The sequence below is a fragment of the Mustelus asterias genome, chromosome 4 (assembly GCF_964213995.1).
Source record: "Mustelus asterias chromosome 4, sMusAst1.hap1.1, whole genome shotgun sequence".
Classification (NCBI taxonomy): Eukaryota; Metazoa; Chordata; class Chondrichthyes; order Carcharhiniformes; family Triakidae; genus Mustelus; species Mustelus asterias.
This window is the reverse complement of record NC_135804.1, coordinates 82,800,413-82,819,753: the sequence shown is the minus strand read 5'-3', so window position 1 is coordinate 82,819,753 and position 19,341 is coordinate 82,800,413. Positions and strand designations below refer to the sequence as shown.

The 19,341-nt window shown below is 40.0% G+C and overlaps 1 protein-coding gene across 3 annotated transcripts in view; it reads left to right on the top strand.

Annotated features, from left to right (window-relative positions):
- Positions 1–10,216, top strand: part of LOC144492814 (U2 snRNP-associated SURP motif-containing protein-like) — an 82,232-nt gene extending 72,016 nt beyond the window's left edge. For 2 of the 3 annotated variants that reach the window (XM_078211285.1, XM_078211284.1), the window contains exons 22-27: positions 814–948; positions 3,753–3,903; positions 6,882–6,992; positions 7,313–7,569; positions 9,304–9,465; positions 9,666–10,216. In XM_078211285.1, coding sequence (XP_078067411.1) covers positions 814–948; positions 3,753–3,903; positions 6,882–6,992; positions 7,313–7,569; positions 9,304–9,465; positions 9,666–9,801 — 952 coding nt within the window. In that variant the 3' untranslated portion in view covers positions 9,802–10,216. The remainder of the gene's footprint in view (positions 1–813; positions 949–3,752; positions 3,904–6,881; positions 6,993–7,312; positions 7,570–9,303; positions 9,466–9,665) is intronic. The other variant, XM_078211286.1, reaches the window with a different exon arrangement.
- Positions 10,217–19,341: the final 9,125 nt, after the last annotated feature.

Genomic DNA, 19,341 nt, shown 5'->3' with positions numbered 1-19,341 from the left:
GTCAGTCTACGTTTACATATCAGCAAAGTGATGGAAGATGTCACTGACAATGCTATTAGCACTTGCATAGTAAAAACCTGTTCACTAACACTTTGGATTTGAGTTCTGCCAGGGCCACTCAACTCCTGACCTCATTACAGCTGTGGTCCAGATGTGGATACGAGAGCTGACCCGAAGATGAGGTCAGTGTGACTGTCCTTGACGTCAAAGCAGCATTTGATGAAGTGTGGCATCAAGGATTCCCAACAAAACTAAAATCATTGGGAATTGGGGAAAACTCTCCATGGATTGGAGTAATATCTAACACAAAGGAAGATGGTTGTGGTAGTTGGATGACAGTCATCTCAGTCCCAGGATATTGCTGCAGGAGTTACTCAAGGCAGTGTTCTAGGCCCAACCAAGTTTAGTTGTTTTTTCATCAGGTCAGAAGAAGGGATGTTAGTTGATGATTGCATAATGTTCAGTGCGATTTGAAACTTCTCAAATACTGAAGCAGTCCATGTCTATATGTCAAAACCGAGACAGCATTCAGTTTTGGTTGATAATTGGCAAATAACATTCACAACACGCAAGTGTCAGCAAGAGATAGAATCAGTTTTGGAAAAGTTAAGAAAACACTATCCTGGAGCTTTCTGTATTTTTAAGAGTTAAATCAACTCCATGTTCCTGGTAGTTAACAAATTCCATGCAAACCAAATTAGGGTGTGATTTTTATTTTTATTATCTATTACCAAGTACTGAGAGTAGCAGAATTATTCCTGCTAATGTTCACATTCTCTGCTGCCTAAACCACCTTTTGGACTTGGATTTTAGTGAAAGTCAAGGCTTTTTGCTGGGAAAACGTCCATTCAGTCTTCTACTTGTCTTCGTTGTGGCACAGTTGATGTCAATCTGTAAAACTCACCCAAGCAAATCACCCGATTTTAGATGTGCAGTTCTACTACTGAGGTATTACTCGTGAGTTGGTACACCTGTCTGTTTATTCCATTCTCAGCATTGCTGCATGCCAGAATGCATGAAAATCCACTTTAATACCAGTAGGTGTTTTGATAATCAGTTATATTCTAGTTAGGGGGCGCTGTTAGTCTGTTTAGTACCTGGACCTATTGTAGTTATTTTGTGCCTCAAGACTGAGAAGCGCAGTTGTTTAAATTGGAGGGCTGATAAAACATTTCCATTTTGATTTTGAACTGGCTGATTCAGAGAAATAGTCCATATGGGGACTCTGCACTGATGCTTTGTCAGTCAGTTCACCGGTGGACTTCGCTCAGCCGAGGAAGGAAATTCTGGCGGGTCAAGAAAGGATTGTATTCCTGTCTTTCCTTGTTCCAACTTTATCATGGAATCCTTACCAGTGCAGAAGGAGGCCATTGGGCTTATCGACAATAGTCCCACCGAGGCTTAACCCTATGACCCACACATCTTTGGACTGTGGGAGGAAACCAGAGCACCCGGAGGAAACCTACACAGACACAGGGAGAAGGTGTGGCCGGATATGAACCTGGGTCCCTGGCGCTGCGAGGCAGCAGTGCTAATCACTGTGTCACCATGCCGCCTAATGATACTTTGTAGATTTGCAATCATTGAATTAAGTTCATGAAAAGAAATACTGCTCCACTTTGTTGTATAATTGCCTACGACATTAACTACTTATGATGGGCCCTTTGTATTGACATTAGATGGAAGATGTGATGGCTCAACTATTTTAAATACAGCAGTCTGTTTTGCTCAGAAGCTTTGATAGATTTCTTCTGGCAAGCTTGTTCTTGATTGTTTGGATAAAATTCCAGCCATTCATAGATTTATTACTCTAAATGTAACCCTACTGATATAACAGGAAGCTTTCCATTAAGAAAGGTCTAAACTGTTAAGTGAAAGAAAATTGTCCTCTGGTGTTCATCCAGACATATCCAGACATCTGTGTTGAGTTACTTGTGGAGTTCCTCCCAGCATGTGTTGAATCTGAAATCAAACTCCTAAATGTATAATTCATTTTCCAAAAGATTCATTTGGGAATATTTTCTGTATCGTGGGTAGTAAAGGATCTTGCCTAATCCAAGTGATTTTTATTGGGCCCTGAATTTAATTTTCCATAACATGGATATCATTGTTTTAAACTTACATATTCTGAAGATATAAAATTATTTTCACAAAAGTTGTTGACACAATAGCACTGGTCTCATTTGAAATATCCCAGGTAAGGAAACTCTCGTTATGACAAGCTGACCAAGTAGCAATCATTTCTCCAGGTTGCAGTCAATTTCAGGTTCAACTAGGAAAGATTCCTCTTTCTATTTATTGCGACATAAATTTGCACATCTTAATATATAGATGACAAATTAGTATATCTTACTGGAACAGAAATAATAGTAGTTGTATCATATGGACAGTTTTTTGACTCTGATGTGTTGTACCGTTAGCACCAGCATTTCAAAACATGGAAGCAGATTGGTTTATTTAGTGTATTCTACATTGTATCCTGGAAAAGAAATTCTCATCAGAAGTCAAGATTTCTCTTAGGATAAGCCCAATATGTAGAAGGGAATCTCTGGAGAGATATTATTTTCTGCACTTTGACCATGTGCTATTTTGTTTCCAAAAGTAAACTTTATTTGTAAAATTCATAAAAATACATGACAGTTCAAAAGTTGATATTGCTTAAGGTGCATAAGTTTCCACCAATACTTAATGTTACTCACTGCATTTACAATTGCAGTTAATATTCACAAGATTTGTTGCATGTCAAACATACAGACTAAGTTGTTTTACACAGTTTCCAGTGCCTGAGTATACAGTGCCTCAAGTGTTATTGTTTGAGTTTGATATCCATAACTCAGCCTTTGGCAGGTTTACTCATACTGTGTAGGCCTTTTGCCTGATCAGCTCAATTATTCTTCTTAATTAGTGCTAGTTCAGACCTTTATAATTTGTAGGAGACTGTAGCAATGAAGACTAAAATTAGGTTTCTTGTGCAGTTAGGGTTTTCATAGAAAATTTGTCAACATGCCAGAATCTTTCAGATCAGTTCATCTCTCCCATTCTTCAGAGATAGACATCCTTCTTTTCAGTTATGTAGTTATATTATAATATTTTGAATATTATTGATTGATTCCTGTGGTTTAAAGAGGGAACTGAACAACATACAAAGGATGCATCTGCTACAGTGCATGAGATAAGTTGGGGCCGGACTAGGTAAGGCCATATTACGTAACCTTAAATGGTCAAAATCTTTGGGTGGCTGCATTATTTGTAATTTTCCCGGTTGGCTTCTAAGTCAAGTAGTCTGTGTAGGCTCCTTCTGTTGAATGAAGACCCAGCAAAACATGTTATCCAACTTTGCTTAAAGGTCACAACTGAAAATTTAGTTTAAACATAAATGGTAAAAGAAAGCTCAACTGAATTATGCTATTTAAACTACTATAGTTGTTTAGAAAATTGTGTTATGTTGCTGTACATTTCAAATCATTGTACTTGCCATTCATGTGAATTACATTAAGTGCTTTAAACCTATCAGTATTTGAACAGTACATTAATTCGTACAGTCCATATTACCTTTCTTGATTACAGCATTTTCCTACATTTCTAGTGTGTGCTAGTCAGTACTGTAGAAAATATGCATGCAAATGTGACCAGTCTAATGCTAGCAGGTATATCTTTGAGGATCTTTTTGCACTTTTGCCTAAACACAATTATGTGCGTTGCAGCAATTAACATTGATAAAACGATTAATTCCGAGTGTTTCTGGTTTGCAGGGAGGAAATAAAAGAGGAATCGGAGGAGGAGGAGGAGGATGGTATTGAGTCTGAAGAGTCATTAGGACAAAAAGAAGAGGCCTATGATTCAAAATCTCAGAAAATGTTAGAAATGTCTGAAGAGAAACGTGCCAAACTGCGAGAAATTGAGGTAGTACTAACTGCTTGTGCTAAATCTTGGGTGTGTTTTAATAAATGTTTCTTTTGCAGAAAATCCATTAAAAATGGTTTGAAGAATCAGAATAGCAATGGCATTGTTGTATTCATGTCTTTGTCCTCTTGTGTAAAAGTTGTCTCTTCTATAGGTATGGAATGATGGATGGAGAGATGCAAAGACTGTGAAAGTGTCTGAATATTGAAACTAATATTTCAATAGTTAAAAATAATTTAAATTGTCAAATAGTTCTAACTGTTGCAGAGGTTGAAAATTTGCCTTGAAGTGAGGCAGTTGTTTACTCTTCTGAACAGCATAGAACTGCATTCAGATGTATTGTAGCTAACCCCGTTTTTAAATACCATCTATTAATGCCATTATTTAGCGATACCTCTCGCATTTTTGGTGGCATGGCAACAAATGACAACTTTTGAATAAATAAGGAATAGGTGACCATGGCATCAGTTGTTAACCATCTTTCCTGTTTGCTGGCTCCCATTCTTTCTGCTTTATATATCTATAATACAACATGTGTGTCCTTTTACTCAGACAGTGAGCAACTTGGAAGATGCTTCTGTAATCACAACTTTCCTAGCTCTTCGCATACTGTGAAATAACCTTGTAGCTCTGTGTCCTAGCTGCATCTTGCAATGTACCATGCTGTAGCAGAATTGGTGGTGGAGGAGAGGAGTAAGAGACATAGATTTCTTTGGGTGTCTCATGCTGCAGCTGTCTGGCAACACCGTGCTAATGTAAGACATATTGACGACGTTAGAACTAGGTGCTCTGGATAACACATCCTGTTTGATTACATTTTTATTAGGAATTGCATTGAAGTATAAAGAAATTGGAATATTATGATAATTTCTCAGTGTGATTTCAGCCAGTTGAGAATATTGAAGACAGAACATATTAAGAATGAAAGAAATATGAGCTGGAATAGACTTTTTAATCCTTACAACCTATTCTGCCTTTTAGTAAGATCATGGCTGATCTACCTCAATGCTACCTCACCACATGATCCCCACATTCCTTAATTCCCTTAGTATTGAAAAATCTGTCATAAAACATATAAAGTAGGAGCAGGAGTAGACCATGTAGCCTCTTGAGCCAACTCTGCCAATCAGTATGATCATGGCTGATTGTGATTTTAACTCCATTTTCCTGCCTGTTCCCCATACCCCTTAATTCCATGAGGGACCAAAAATCCATCAATGTCAGCCTTAAATATATTCAGTGTTGGAGCATCCACCGCCCTCAAATAGAGGATTCCAAAGATGCAATACACCTGCGTGAATAAATTTCTCTTCCTATCAGTCCTAAATGATCAATCCCTTATCCTGAGACTGTGTTCCCTTGTTCTAGATTCTCCAGCCAGGGAAACAGCCTCTCAGTGTCTTGTATTCGGAATCTTGCATTAATCAATGAGATCACCTCTCATTTTTCTAAATTCCAGAGAATATAGTCTCAGTTAACTTGGGCTTTCATCACAGGACAAGCCTCTTATCCCAGGTATCTAGTGAACCCTTCCAAGGCAAGTATATGCTTCCTTAAATATGGCTATCAAAATTGAGCACCATACTGCAGTGTGGTCTCAGCCAAGCCTGTATAATTGTAGCAAGACTTTCCTTAGTTTTTTAGTGCAATCCCCATGCAATAAAGGCTAGCATGCAATTTGCCTACCTGATTACTTGCTGTTCCTGAATGCTAACTTTGTGCTCCTTATATGAGTAAACCCAAGTCCTTTTGAATTTCAACATGTACCCAAGTTTCACTTTTTAAAATATATTCTGCTTTTCTATTTGTGTAATCAGAGTAAATAACCTTACACTTCTCCACATTATATTCCATCTGCCGCCTTGTTGCTCACTCATTTCACATGTTTGTATCTCTTTGCAATCTACCTATGTCCTCACAGTCTAAATTTCCACCTAGCTTTGAATCATTAGGAAAATCAGATACATTCTCTCTCTCTCGCTCCAGATAAGTTAATGTAGATTATAAATAGCTGAGGCCCCAGCACTGATCCTTGCAGCATACTCCACAAATTGCAGCTTGCCAACTTGAAAATGCCCCATTTATCCCTACACTTGCTTCCTGTCATTAATGAATCCTCTGTCCTTGCTGATACATTACCGCCAACTTGGAGCCCTTAGCTTGCATATTAATTTTTCGTGTGACACCTTATCAAATGCATTTTGGAAATTGAAATATACTACATATACTAGTTCCCCTTTATTTGCCCTACTAGTTACATCCTCAAATCTCAAATAAATTTGTCAAACAAGATTCCCTTTTGTGAAATGATGTGGACTGTATGAAGTTGCTCTTGAACACACAGTGATTAAGCATCAGTAATCATATGGGGTAGAGAATTTCAAAGATTCACAGCTTATGAGTGAAGAAATTTCTCCTCATTGCAGTCCTACATGGCTCATATCCTTTTGATTCTATGACCCCCTAGTTCTGAACTCTCCAGTCAAGGGAAACATGCTCCTAGCACATACCATGCCAATCCCCTGAAGAGGTTTGCAGTTTTCAATGTGATTGCCTCTCATTTTTCTAAGTTCTAAAGAATATAGGCTTATTCTACTCTTTCTCTCGTCATGTGCAATCCGCTTGTCCAGGAATCAGACTAGTGAACTTTTGTTGTACTCCCTCTAAGGCAAGTGTATCCTCCCAAGGCCAGGACTGCGCACATTTCTCCTGGTGTGATCCAGCCAAGGCCTTCTTACCCTTTTTACTCCAACCTTTTATAAAATATAAAAGGCTAACCCCTTCTAATTGTTTGCTGTATGTGCAAGTTAACTTACTTTGATTCATGTTTAAGGACCCATAGGTTCTTCTGGGCATCAACATTTTCCAGTCTCTCATCATACAAAAAATATTCTGCTTTATCCATAAACATACTTGTTTTCCATTTTTTAATGACAATTTTGTTTTAAATTGATAGATTTTCATTTCTTTCTTGTTAGCTAAAAGTAATGAAATTTCAAGATGAATTGGAATCGGGTAAAAGAACTAAGAAAGCGGGAATGACTTTTCAACAACAGGTTGAGCACTATAGAAGTAAACTATTGCAAAAGGTAAGACAGTTAACTATAGCTGGCTGGTTTCCTGAGGTTGAACACAGAATCACAACGGGCTTTCTGCACAGTAAATCAATTGTAACACCATAAAGGTATGAGCAAGTGTAAATGACTCGAGGATAGAGGACAGAGACAATGTAAAAGCAATTGTTCCTGCCGTTTCACTGATCTTTTTAAATATCAAGTTTTGCATAATTGTATTAATATAAAATTTGGTAGCCTGGAATAAAAGTCATTGCAGTTCAAAGTTTACATTTTATATAAAGCCTAAATATTTACATAAACATGAGACCAAAAAAAACCTTTTCTTTCTGTAGGAAAAGGAAAAAGACCAGGATAAAGAATTAGAAAAAGAACTTGGGGATCCTGAGAGAATAAAAGATGCAAACAAAGAGAAAGATAAAAAGGAAAAAGATAGAACTGAAGAGCGGAGCAAAGACAGAGATAGAGATAAAGTCAAGAACAAAGATAAAGACAAGAATAAGATGAAGAACAAGGAAAAGGAACGCAGTAAAGATCGAGCACGGACTAAAGAGAAACACAAGGAAAAAGGGAATTCCTTGTCACCCTCCAGGTGAGCAATTATAGGAGGTAATAAAGTGAAAGAAACTGCTGGAATTCTAGTGATGCCTGGAACTCAACTGGTATTGAAATCATTCATAAACCATCTCACTCTCCAATTTCATATGTTGCCCATAATCCTGCAGCTGCGTTCTGCAATGGCCCTTTTATTTCAGCACCCTAGTTTGTCACGCTACTTTAGTCAAATAATCAAGGAAGTTTTATGGTACTCTTACCTTTTGACTCATGGAGCAAGTTACATGAAAAATATGTACTTTCAATCCTATCCCTGCAATCCCCGTTCCTGTTTAGCTGCTGCTATGAAATTGCAGTTACTCTAGATCTTAATTCTTATGATGATGAGGCTTTGCCTTGCATTAAAAATGTCAGTGTGGACATCTCAATTTTCTTACATGACTTAGCATTCAGAATTTAGACTGATTAAGTGTGAACCTCTCGCTAATTTGGAGCATTGTTCTTTCATATGTGGAACCTGAACTGGGATTTAGACCAAATGGAGTAAAGTTTTGTTGCCTTCTGTTCTGTTGTAAGTTTGTTCTGTGAAAAAAGTTGGGCAGTCTCAATTTAGTTTCTGGTAAGCATAAGGTTAATATAGAGGCATTAAATATTTAACTATCAGAATATTTATCTTTCTTTAGCAGAAAAAGTATTTGCCTCACCAGTTGCATTTAGACTGGTGAAGACATAGAATTAGGCAGGTCCTTGCATTTTGTGTGGAAGAAGCTCTCCTTTGTCTCAAATAATGCAACTTCTGATCAAGGCTTCCAGCAATTGATTGGCACAACAAATATCCTACCTTGCTATTATATAACTGCAGTTTCCTGGAGTACAGTGTATAGTATTAGTCTCCTTATTTAGAGAAGGATGTAAATGTGTTGGAAACAGTTCAGAGAAGGTTTATCAGACAAATACCTGGAATGTGTGGGTTGTCTTGTGGGAAAAGTTGGATGGGCTAGGTGTTTAGGAGCACAAGAGATGACTTGATTGGAACATGTAAGATCCTGATGGATCTTGACAGGGTGGATCGGAAGTTTCCCCTTGTGAGAGAATCTAGAACTAGGGGTCACTGTTTAAAAATAAGGGTGTGCCTATATAAGACAAAGTTGAGGAGAATTTTTTTCCTCAGTTTTTGGAACTCTTCCTCAAAAGATGCTGGACAAAGAGTCTTTAAATATTTTTAAGGTAGAGTTAGATAGATTCTTGTTATGTAAGGGGATAAAGGGTTTTTGGGGGTAGTTGGAAGTGTGAAGTTGAGGTTACAATCTGATAGCTGTGATCTCATTGAATGGCGGAGCAGGCTTGAAGGGCGTAGTGGGCTACTCCTGCTCCTAGTACACTTGTATGTTCATAAGTCCATACAAATGTGACCTACACTTGAATACTGAGAGTATAATATGGACACTATTCCATTGGGGATCTTACATCAGTAGTTTATAATTCAGCACTGTTTCACTCCTACATTAAACCAAACGTTTAAGCTTTTCAACAAAAGCAGGATGAGTGGGGAAGCCTTAGCCCAGGAAGCTTATCCACAGCTCGGAAAATAATGTAAAAAGAGATTTATTTAAAATCAAATTCATTTTATTAGTAGAATATAAAGTATTGTTGAATATTAACATGCTTTTCTAAAGATTGAAAAACAAGTTTTGCCATGCCACTGATATAGGTATAAGTTTTAACTAATCTATCTGGAAGTATTAATATTTGCATTTGCATTGTATTTCAGAAAAAGGTGTACAAGCTCCCCAAGTCCTTCAAGAAGCATCAGGTGTGAAATATCCGTGTCTCCTTGGTCTGAGAGGTCCCAGCTAAAAGAAAATACCTTGTCCAGGTCTCCATCCCCCACATATAGAGATTCCCCAAGACAGAGCAGCAAACGAAAAAAAAGGTGGGTATATTTATCAATGAAGAAAATATAAAAAGGTGGATTATACAATTGGTTGGATGACCTACCATGAAGTAGATAGAATTTAGTTAGCATGTAGGTTAACTAGTTTTCAAATGTATCTATCAATATACAGGACTCTAATTTAAGGTTCTGTTGGAACAGTTTATGGTTTCACGTATTTATCCCAATTATTTTGGTAGATCTTGGTCTAGGTCTAAATCACCTAAAAAGTCGAAGCATTCTCGTTCAAGTTCTCCGAAGAAATCAAGGCGATCGAGGTCACGCTCAAGGACTCCTCACCGGTCTCACAAAAAGTCAAAGAAGAGCAAACGCTGACAAATCATTGGCTTTGCTTTTGCGCTATTATGTACATAAAGGATGATGCAGCATTTTTTGTACTTTGTTTTGCCCCTTTGTTACTCTCTTCCATTTGTTTTATAGATGGAATAAATATTTGCTTTTGTATTTGGATAACTGCAACTCATGTTTAAAATGGGAATGTGATTCAGATCTGAAAATGGTAATCAGTTAGAAATAATCTGTGTAATTGTTGTTCTTGCCTATGTAAAGAATTCACTTCTGCACTCCTACCTAGTTTTGCTTTTGCTTCAATACAAGTGTTGTGGTTTTTTATTTACACGGGTGAAGAGCTGCAGGGCCAGTATTTTTGTTTTGTTTTGTGACCCATAAGCATCTCTGTTCATTTTCTGTAATTATCACAACGTTTAAATAAAGTTTTGTGGCTCCTTTCTTGATGATGTTGATTATTTTTTGTATCAAAGAATATATTTTTGAATGAAATGGATCCAAATAATTTTATCACCGTGAATATTTGCTTTCCCGAGGCAGCTTTTTGTGAGGGTGTGGGCAAGGCCTGGGAAAGGGGCTGCACAATGTGCAAGACATTGGTGCCTGTTCCTTTGGGGGAGACCCAGGCAACTTTTGTCTTTACCTGCAGGCAGCACCTCCCTCTTTCAAGTGGCACATCATGCCTCGATGTGGTTGTACACAAGTGCTCAGTGTGTGCTCCACACTCATAGAGAAATCATAGAAACCCTACAGTACAGAAAGAGGCCATTCGGCCCATCGTGTCTGCACCGACCACAATCCCACCCAGGCCCTACCCCCATATCCCTGAATATTTTACCCACTAATCCCTCTAATCTACGCATCCCTGGACACTAAGGGGCAATTTTAGCATGGCCAATCAACCTAACCCACACATCTTTGGACTGTGGGAGGAAACCGGAGCACCCGGAGGAAACCCACGCAGACACGAGGAGAATGTGCAAACTCCACACAGACAGTGACCCAAGCCGGGAATCGAACCCAGGCCCCTGGAGCTGTGAAGCAGCAGTGCTAACCACTGTGCTACCGTGCCGCCACTCTGGAACAACACTCCAGGGTTCCAGACCTGATTGTGCTAGAATGAGAACCCAAGTTTGTGTGGCCATTTGTTTTGCCAGCCAATCCATTTTGGGTGATGTAGTACATGCTTTGCTGCACTAGCGCGCTCATGCGCAGATACCATCCCACTAAAGGACTACAGGATTTGTTCTCACATCAATATGGTGGAGTGGGCCAGGGAGGCCAGGAGGAGCAGCGACAATGGGGCCTGGGGCAGCAGGGGTGAGGGGGCAGAAGCAGGTAGTACATCTTGCCACATTTATCTCAAACCCATCTTCAGCAATATTAATCATCCAGCCACCCTGGCTTGGTGGGGTGTGAATAAAGAGTGTCTGAGTGTGTGTGAAAACCCTGATACACACAGGTAGTAGTGTAAGGATTCTCTCTCGCATGTGCACAAAAACACACCCATTCCCTCCCCAAAATCCAATCCACACACTGGGTTGGGAGAAGAGGAAACGTCAGACCGAAAGGTAACCTTGTTCCACTCCCAATTTCCTATGAATTCTACTGAGGTCAATTTGGAGTTGCACCATCAGGCAAAGTTGATGTTAGTTAAACCAAACTCCTTAGCTCAGCACTTGTTCCTCCCCCTTCCCTGGTGACCAGGATTTGGGGGACCTGGGCTGTCTCTTGTTCTGAAGTGAAAAAACAAAAAAAAGATTTTATTTTAGCTCTGCACTTTTTAATGGTCATTTTTATTTTTATTTTAAATTTCAGCTTATTCCTTTGATTTTTTTTTGCTCAGTATCTTTTCAATTTTTTTTTAAGTTCATGTTTAATATTGTGTAAACCGGATCTCAGGCAGCTGCTGCTGGGTTTCTTGCTAAAGAGGAATGAAAGGCTCAAGGAGTCAGATTGCTTTTTAGAGAGTTGGCAAAAGGGGTTATGTTTGTTCCAATTGAAACAAAGTGTTGGAAATGCATAGCACATCTGGCAGTATTTATGCAGAGAGAAATGGAGGTCAGTGACCCTTTGTCAGAAGTAATGTAGACTCTGTTCCTATCTCCACAGATGCTGCGTGGACTGCTGAGTATTTCCATCATTTACTGTTTATATTTCAGATCTCCAGGATCTGCAGTACCTTGCAATCCTATTTTATGCTCCATGCTGGACATTTGAAAATGTGGTTAGTTTCAATTTAAAATAAGAAAATATTTACCACCCAAAATAAAGTGTAATTTTCTGTTAAAGCCCAATTGTGTGATAGAAATAGCACACTAGGTGAATTGGTTAGAGCTAATTTACTGGAATATCTTTCTATTTTTAAACTTGGAAACGAAATTCAAAGTCGTACCAAGAAAGTGAATGCGAGTCTTTTGGAAATTGCTGTTCAGAAATTGTGTAGAGTCTGATTCAAATAAGCTGTTTTAGTAATATGAATGATCAAGTTGTGTAATTTTCTGACAAAGCTGTGGTTGTGGGGTGTATAATCATATTGAAACCTGAGCTTTCGATGGCTTTATAAATAGAGGCACAAAATACAAAAGCCAACAAGTTTTGCTAAACTTATATAAAACAGTTAGACCCCACTCAGACTATGGTTTCCAATTCTGGGCTCTAGAAGGAAATGAGGCAGAGTGTTGAGGGATGGGGTTTGGTGGGAAACTGGAGAAACATCAAGGCCTAATGATTTATCTCCCTGCCTTGGATATTGAGAAAGTAGAATATAAATAAAGGGTTAACTCAGAAAATATGGTTTAGCATGACTTGACAGAGGTTAGGATGGCATGACTCGAATAAAATGAAGGCATAAAAAGAATGGAGTGCTCTAGGAAATAAAAGCTAAAACTATAAATGATTTAATTTTGCGTGTAATTATAATCTGGTAAAGACATATTGGGTAAACAAGGTAGGAAATCAATTGTATTGAGGAATATGATTAGATCTGTACAGAATTGAATACACTCGTATGATTTGATATGCATAAAAGACGGCTGTAACAGAACAACTGGGAGCAGATCCTTCTGGCTACAATTGCCCCTTAGTGTTCTGAGATGTGTAGGTTAGAGGGATTAGCGGGTAAATGTGTAGGGATATGGGGGTATGGCCTGGGTGGGATTGTGGTCGGTGCAGACTCAATGGGCCGAATGGCCTGTATCTGCACTGTAGGGTTTCTATGATTCTATGCTGATCTAGACTTAATGTTAATTGGGAAGGTCAGTGAATTTTAATATCTTCTAAACTATTGTTATAGAATCATAGAAACCCTACAGTGCAGAAGGAGGCCATTTGGCCCATCGAGCGTGCACCGACCACAATCCCACCCAGGCCCTACCCCCACATATTTTACCTGCTAATCCCTCTAACCTACGCATCCCAGGACTCTGAGGGGCAATTTTTTTAACCTGGTCAATCAACCTAACCCGCACATCTTTGGACTGTGGGAGGAAACCGGAGCACCCGGAGGAAACCCACGCAGACACGAGGAGAATGTGCAAACTCCACACAGACAGTGACCCGAGCCGGGAATCGAACTCGGGACCCTGGAGCTGTGAAGCAGCAGTGCTAACCACTGTGCCACCGTGCCGCCCCTCAAGTTATACTCAAGTTATACTCAAGTTATACTCAAGTTCATTAATGTAAAATCAACCATACTGACTTTCAACTACTTTAATTATCACTTTATTTCTACTCCAATAAACTTGATTGAATGTCTCACAGCCTGATATAATACAGCAGCAACTTATATTTATATTGCACCTTTAACAGAATGCAATATCCCAAGACAACTCACAGGAGCATTATAAAGCAAAGTATGACACCATACCACATCAGGAGATAATAGAACAGATGATCGAAAGCTTGGTCAAAGAAGTAGGTTTTAAGAATGTTGTAAAGGAGGAAAGTTGATAGAGATTGAGGAGTGTGGGAAGGGATTTAAAAAAGGAAATAGACAAAAGGCGGGTAACTACAGGCCGGTTAGCTTAACATCTGTAGTTGGGAAAATGCTGCAATCCATCATTAAAGAAGAAATAGCAGGCCATCTGGATAAGAATTGTTCGATTAAGCAGACGCAACATGGATTCATGAGGGGAAAGTTGTGCTTGACGAACTTGTTGGATTTTTATGAAGATGTGACTCGTGCGGTTAACGGAGGGGAACCGGTGGATGCGGTGTTTTTGGATTTCCAAAAGGCGTTTGATAAGGTGCCTCACAAAAGGTTGCTGAAGAAGATTGGGTCTCACGGAGTTGGGGGTAGGGTGTTAGTGTGGATTGGGGATTGGCTATCCGACAGGAAGCAGAGAGTTGGAATAAATGGGTGCTTTTCTGGTTGGCAGATGGTAACTAGTTGCGTGCCGCAGGGATCGGTACTGGGGCCTCAACTATTTACCATTTATATAGACGATCTGGAGGAGGGGACTGAGTGTAGGGTAACAAAGTTTGCAGACGACACAAAGATAAGTGGAAAAGTGAATCGTGTGGAGGGCGTAGAAGGTCTGCAGAGATTTGGACAGGCTGTGAGTGGGCGAGGATCTGGCAGATGGAGTATAACGTTGACAAATGTGAGGTTATTCACTTTGGAGGAAATAATAGCAAATTGGCTTATTATCTAAATGGAAAAAAATTACAACATGCTACTGTGCAAAGGGACCTGGGGGTCCTTGTGCATGAGACGCAAAAACCCAGTCTGCAGGTGCAACAGGTGATCAAGAAGGCCTATATCGCAAGGGGGATAGAATATAAAAGCAGAGATGTCTTGCTGCATCTGTACAGGGCATTGGTGAGGCCGCAGCTGGAATACTGTGTGCAGTATTGGTCCCCTTATTTGCGAAAGGATATATTGGCCTTGGAGGGAGTGCAGAGAAGGTTCACCAGGTTGATACCAGAGATGAGGGGTGTTGATTATGAGGAGAGACTGAGCAGATTGGGTTTGTACTCGTTGGAATTTAGAAGGCTATGGGGAGATCTGATAGAGACCTACAAGATAATGAAGGGGCTGGATAGGGTAGAGCTGGAGAGATTCTTTCCACTTAGAAAGGAAGCGAGAACTGGAGGGCACAGCCTCAAAATAAAGGGGGGTCAGTTTAGGACAGAGTTGAGGAGGAACTTCTCTCAGAGTGTGGTGAGTCTCTGGAATTCTCTGCCCACTGAAGTGGTGGAGGTTACCTCGCTGAATATGTTTAAATCATGGATAGATGGATTCCTGATCGGTAAGGGAATTAGGGGTTATAGGGATCAGGCGGGTAAGTGGAACTGATCTTATTGAATGGCGGGGCAGGCTCGAGGGGCTAGATGGCCTACTCCTGCTCCTATTTCTTATGTTCTTATGATTCCCACAGCTTAGGGGCTGCACAACTGAAAAACATTGGCCACCAGTGATTAAATGGTCAAAAATAGAGACTAGAATTAGAGGAGCATAGATATTGTGGAGGGTTGTGGACTTGGAAGAAATGATGGAAATAGGGAGGTGGGGTTGGCCAGCCATGGTAGGATTTGAAAGCAGGGAAGGGATTTTTTAAATCAAGACCTTAGTTGATCAGGAGCCAATAGAATTCAGTGAGCAGAAGGTTGATAGGTGAACGGTACTTGGTTTTGGATGACCTCAAGTTTACAGAGGGAGACCAACCAGGGATGCATTGGAGTAGTTTAGTTTAAAGGTAACAAAGGTTTGGATGAGGGTTTCAGCAGCAGATGAGCTGAGACAGATGGATGATATTATGGAGGTGGAAATAGGCAATCTTAGTCATGGCGTGAATGTAAGGTTGGAAGCTTGTTGTGAATAAATAGGCTTAATCTTAGATAGTTACCAGAGAGACAGATAGAGTTGATAATAGGCAATGGAGTTTGGAGCAGGGAATGAAACAATGGATCCAGTCTTCCTAATGGTTAATTGGATGAAATCTTTGCTCTTCCAGTACTGGATGTTGGATAAGCAGTTTATAGTTTGGCAACAATGAAGAAGTCATGAGAGGTGGTGGTGAGACAGAGCTGGGTGTCATCAGCATAAATGTGAAAGCTAACACTGTGCTTTCGGAAATCATTGTCAATTAGCAGCATGTAGATGAGAGACAGGAAGGGGCCAAATTGACCGTTGGGGGATACCAGAGGTCATGGTGTGGGAGCAAATAAAATTGTGGCTATGATTAGAAAGACAAAAATGGAACCAGGTGAGAGCAGATTCACCCAGCGGTTCGACAGTAGAGAGGTGTTGGAGGAGGATGGTGAGGTCAATCTTGTCAAATGTCGCAGGCAGGACAAGAAGGACGAGGAGGGAATGTTTCCCTTTTGTCACAGTCACGTAGGGTGTGATTTGTGACTCTGATAAGATACTGCAATAGGGGTGGAAATCTGATTGGGGGTGAATTCAAACTTGGAGTTTTAGGAAAGATGAAAGCAGATTTGTATGACAACATGTTGAATAAATTTGGAGAGGAAAGGGACTTTGAAGATGAGATTATAATTTGCAATGATGATGGGGTCAAAGATTGCGTTTTGAGGAGAGCCAGCCATGATAGCAGATTTAACAGAGAGAGTTACAAGACCTGAAGAGAAACAGTGGTGGTTTTCCTATCATTTAAAGGAGCGAATGAGAGAGATCCTGCTGTTTCCAGTGAACTTATGGCTGTAACAAGGGCAATGCAACATCACTAGATATTGTGGGTGGAAGGTCACAGAGTGTTTGATGCTTCACTTCGAATTGCTTCCTGATGCTAAACATCCACGGAATGTTCAATGAAATTGCAAAAATGCAATATATATTATGTAATGCATAACTTTAAGGCTAAAATATTCATGTGGTGGTAACCTTCCATCTCATAAGATGTTTCCTCATGTCAGAGAATTTAGAACTAGGGATCACTAAGAGGTCACATAAGAGATCATCCATTTAAGAAAGAAATTAAGAGAAATGAAGAGGGTGATGAGTCTCTGGAACTCTCGTCCTCAAAAGGCAGAGCTAGATGTCCTGCCACAACATCTATGGTGGTCAACTCTGTGTTCAGCATCACCTGATGTGACTTATGAGCCCCACACTGGCATTACAGTCTCTGCTGCAATTGCTACAGAGGAAGACGGTGGGCTGAGAAGGTGACATTTTCTTTTTGTTTATTTGCCTGAGGCAATGGATTCTGTTCAATAGTTGAGCAGAGACTCTAAGCTCCAAGAACCAGATGGACCTGTGGTGGTCAGGGGTTGCCTGACTTGAGGTGGGGGCTGGCAGACCTCTTAATGACCCCTAGTTCTAGATCTCTGATATGAAGAAATGTCCTCCTCACATCCATCCTTTTGATCAAGTCGAGCTACACACTCTCAGCTGGGAGTTTGGTTCATAACTGCTAGGGTGTGTCCGCATGTCAGTGAGCCTGGGGGACAAACCTCCTCCGAGGTCTCTGAAGCTTTAACCCAGGGCTGTGAGGGACCTAGTTTTGTGTGTGTCTAAGTGGTTAATCAGAACTGCCTTGAGAGATGATGCAAACACCAATCAACTGTTAGTAAAGATTGTGGGAAAATGGAAAACTTGCTGACCCACAGAATGCTTACATCAGTGCACTAAATTAGAAGCAATGAGGACAGTAAGTGTGTTGCACTCAAGGTAAAGTCATCATTATTTCAGCGGGTATTTGATTGAGTTGGTTGGCTTGGATTATGCTAATACAGGTTTTGACAACGAGGTTCAATGTGAACTTTCTCAAGCAGAATTATTATATTTATATTCAATATAAAAATAACCAGCTACTGCACATGAAGGCAGCATACTGAACTTTCTGGAATTTTTCCTGAATTAAGCTTTCCCATGCATTGTGTCAACTTTGCATGACCCCACTCAAAGTTTTTTTGGCTGTTTGCCTCTTTCCCAATTGGAACTGGTTCCCGGTTCCCACATCTTCAGACTTCACTTGATATGTAAACACTCAGCTGTAGACTTATCAAACTTATCTCTAATTAATGAGTTGATTTCGCATATGTTATACCATGTAATGTGCAATATGGTACAATGCTTTGCTAAGGTGTCTGATTAGCCTGTATCTTCAAAGCTGCCAGAACTAATTGTTTTAAAAAGGGTGCAACCCGATATCAAAAAGAGCCTTAGGTAAATCGTGACGATAAATAAATTTGTTGCTGGAGCAGTGGATCTGTGAACCTTGCAATTCTTTGGAACATCCACAAAGTCAGAGATAACGTGGAAAATAATCATTTTTTTCTGTACTTTTATGTACTAATACTAATATGGTATGTGTGACAGAGTGTGACACCTGACCTGTGACGCCTGACGTGACAGAAACCTGGGTAAAGAACCCAGTAGGTCAACTGTGATACCGTTTTTTTTGTGAGTTGGAATAGCAGCTTACATATGATGCCTGAAGTGTGATATGAATATTCTTGCAAAAAATATTGCATGTATTCTAGTCCCTTTATATCAAAGAGATATTTGATTTCTTGATAGCTGAGATGAAGTATGGAAGCTTGTTTCTAACTCAATGGTGCCACTTTACCTTTGAGTCCAGGTCATGAGTTCAAGTCCCTCTCCAAGACTGTAGGCTATTGATCTAGCTGAAACACTGAGGAGGGAGCTGTGACATTCTGATGAGCATTGATGTGATGGGAATTATATATTTGTAAGATAATAAACAACCAACTATTTACAAATACAAATCCAAAAGTTCTGCCATAAGTACAGAAAGGTTTCTAAAGGGGACTGGAGTCATGTACATTCATGCAAGATGTGTTTCTACAGCAATTTTAGCTGCAATGTATAACTATTTAAATTCTATGGTGTTAAAGTTGCCATAAATCCCCAAGGTTCCAGCCAGATCTAATTCTGGAGGTAAATAGTGTACAGGTTCATGAAGGAGCCCATTGCTATTTGCCCTTGAGAAGTGGTGGGCCCTCTCCTTGTAGTCTGTGTAGTGATGGTGCTCCGAATTCCAGGACAGTTATTCACTGACAACTTACCTTTTGAAATCTCAAATATTCAGCAGCTCTGATTTACAAAACTGCAAACACCTGCTTGGATCTTGCAAAACTGATTTGTTGAATGGCCCCATCACCTCCACCTTGGGTGCCATATTGTCTCCACAATAACTGTTACACACACACCCTGACCTTTCTCCAGGGTACTGCCCTTGTACCCCCTAAAATCCAAGTGATGCAGACTTGAATGGATTTGGTCCATAACTGGCTTATCCATCTGGTTTAACCAGATCTGGTTGGACAATTATCATGTCCTGTTCTCACCTGCTAAAGTTGTTCACTAGTCCAATATCCAATATTCTCAAATGCAAAGATGAGCACTGGCTTCTTTTTTCCACTGCAAGCCATCTTTTTAAACCCCTTTTCCCTCGCTCCTCCATCTCCGACAATAAGTATGAAGAGCACATTGATTTGTCACGAAGAATGAAAACACCCAATGCTTCAACCACTTGCCTCCCTTCCCCCTAGCCCATTGGGCCAAACTTCTTCTTAAGTCCTGCACTGCCCTAGCTCTGAACCGCTTTCTTTCTTGGATTTCCCTCCCATCTCCCCAAA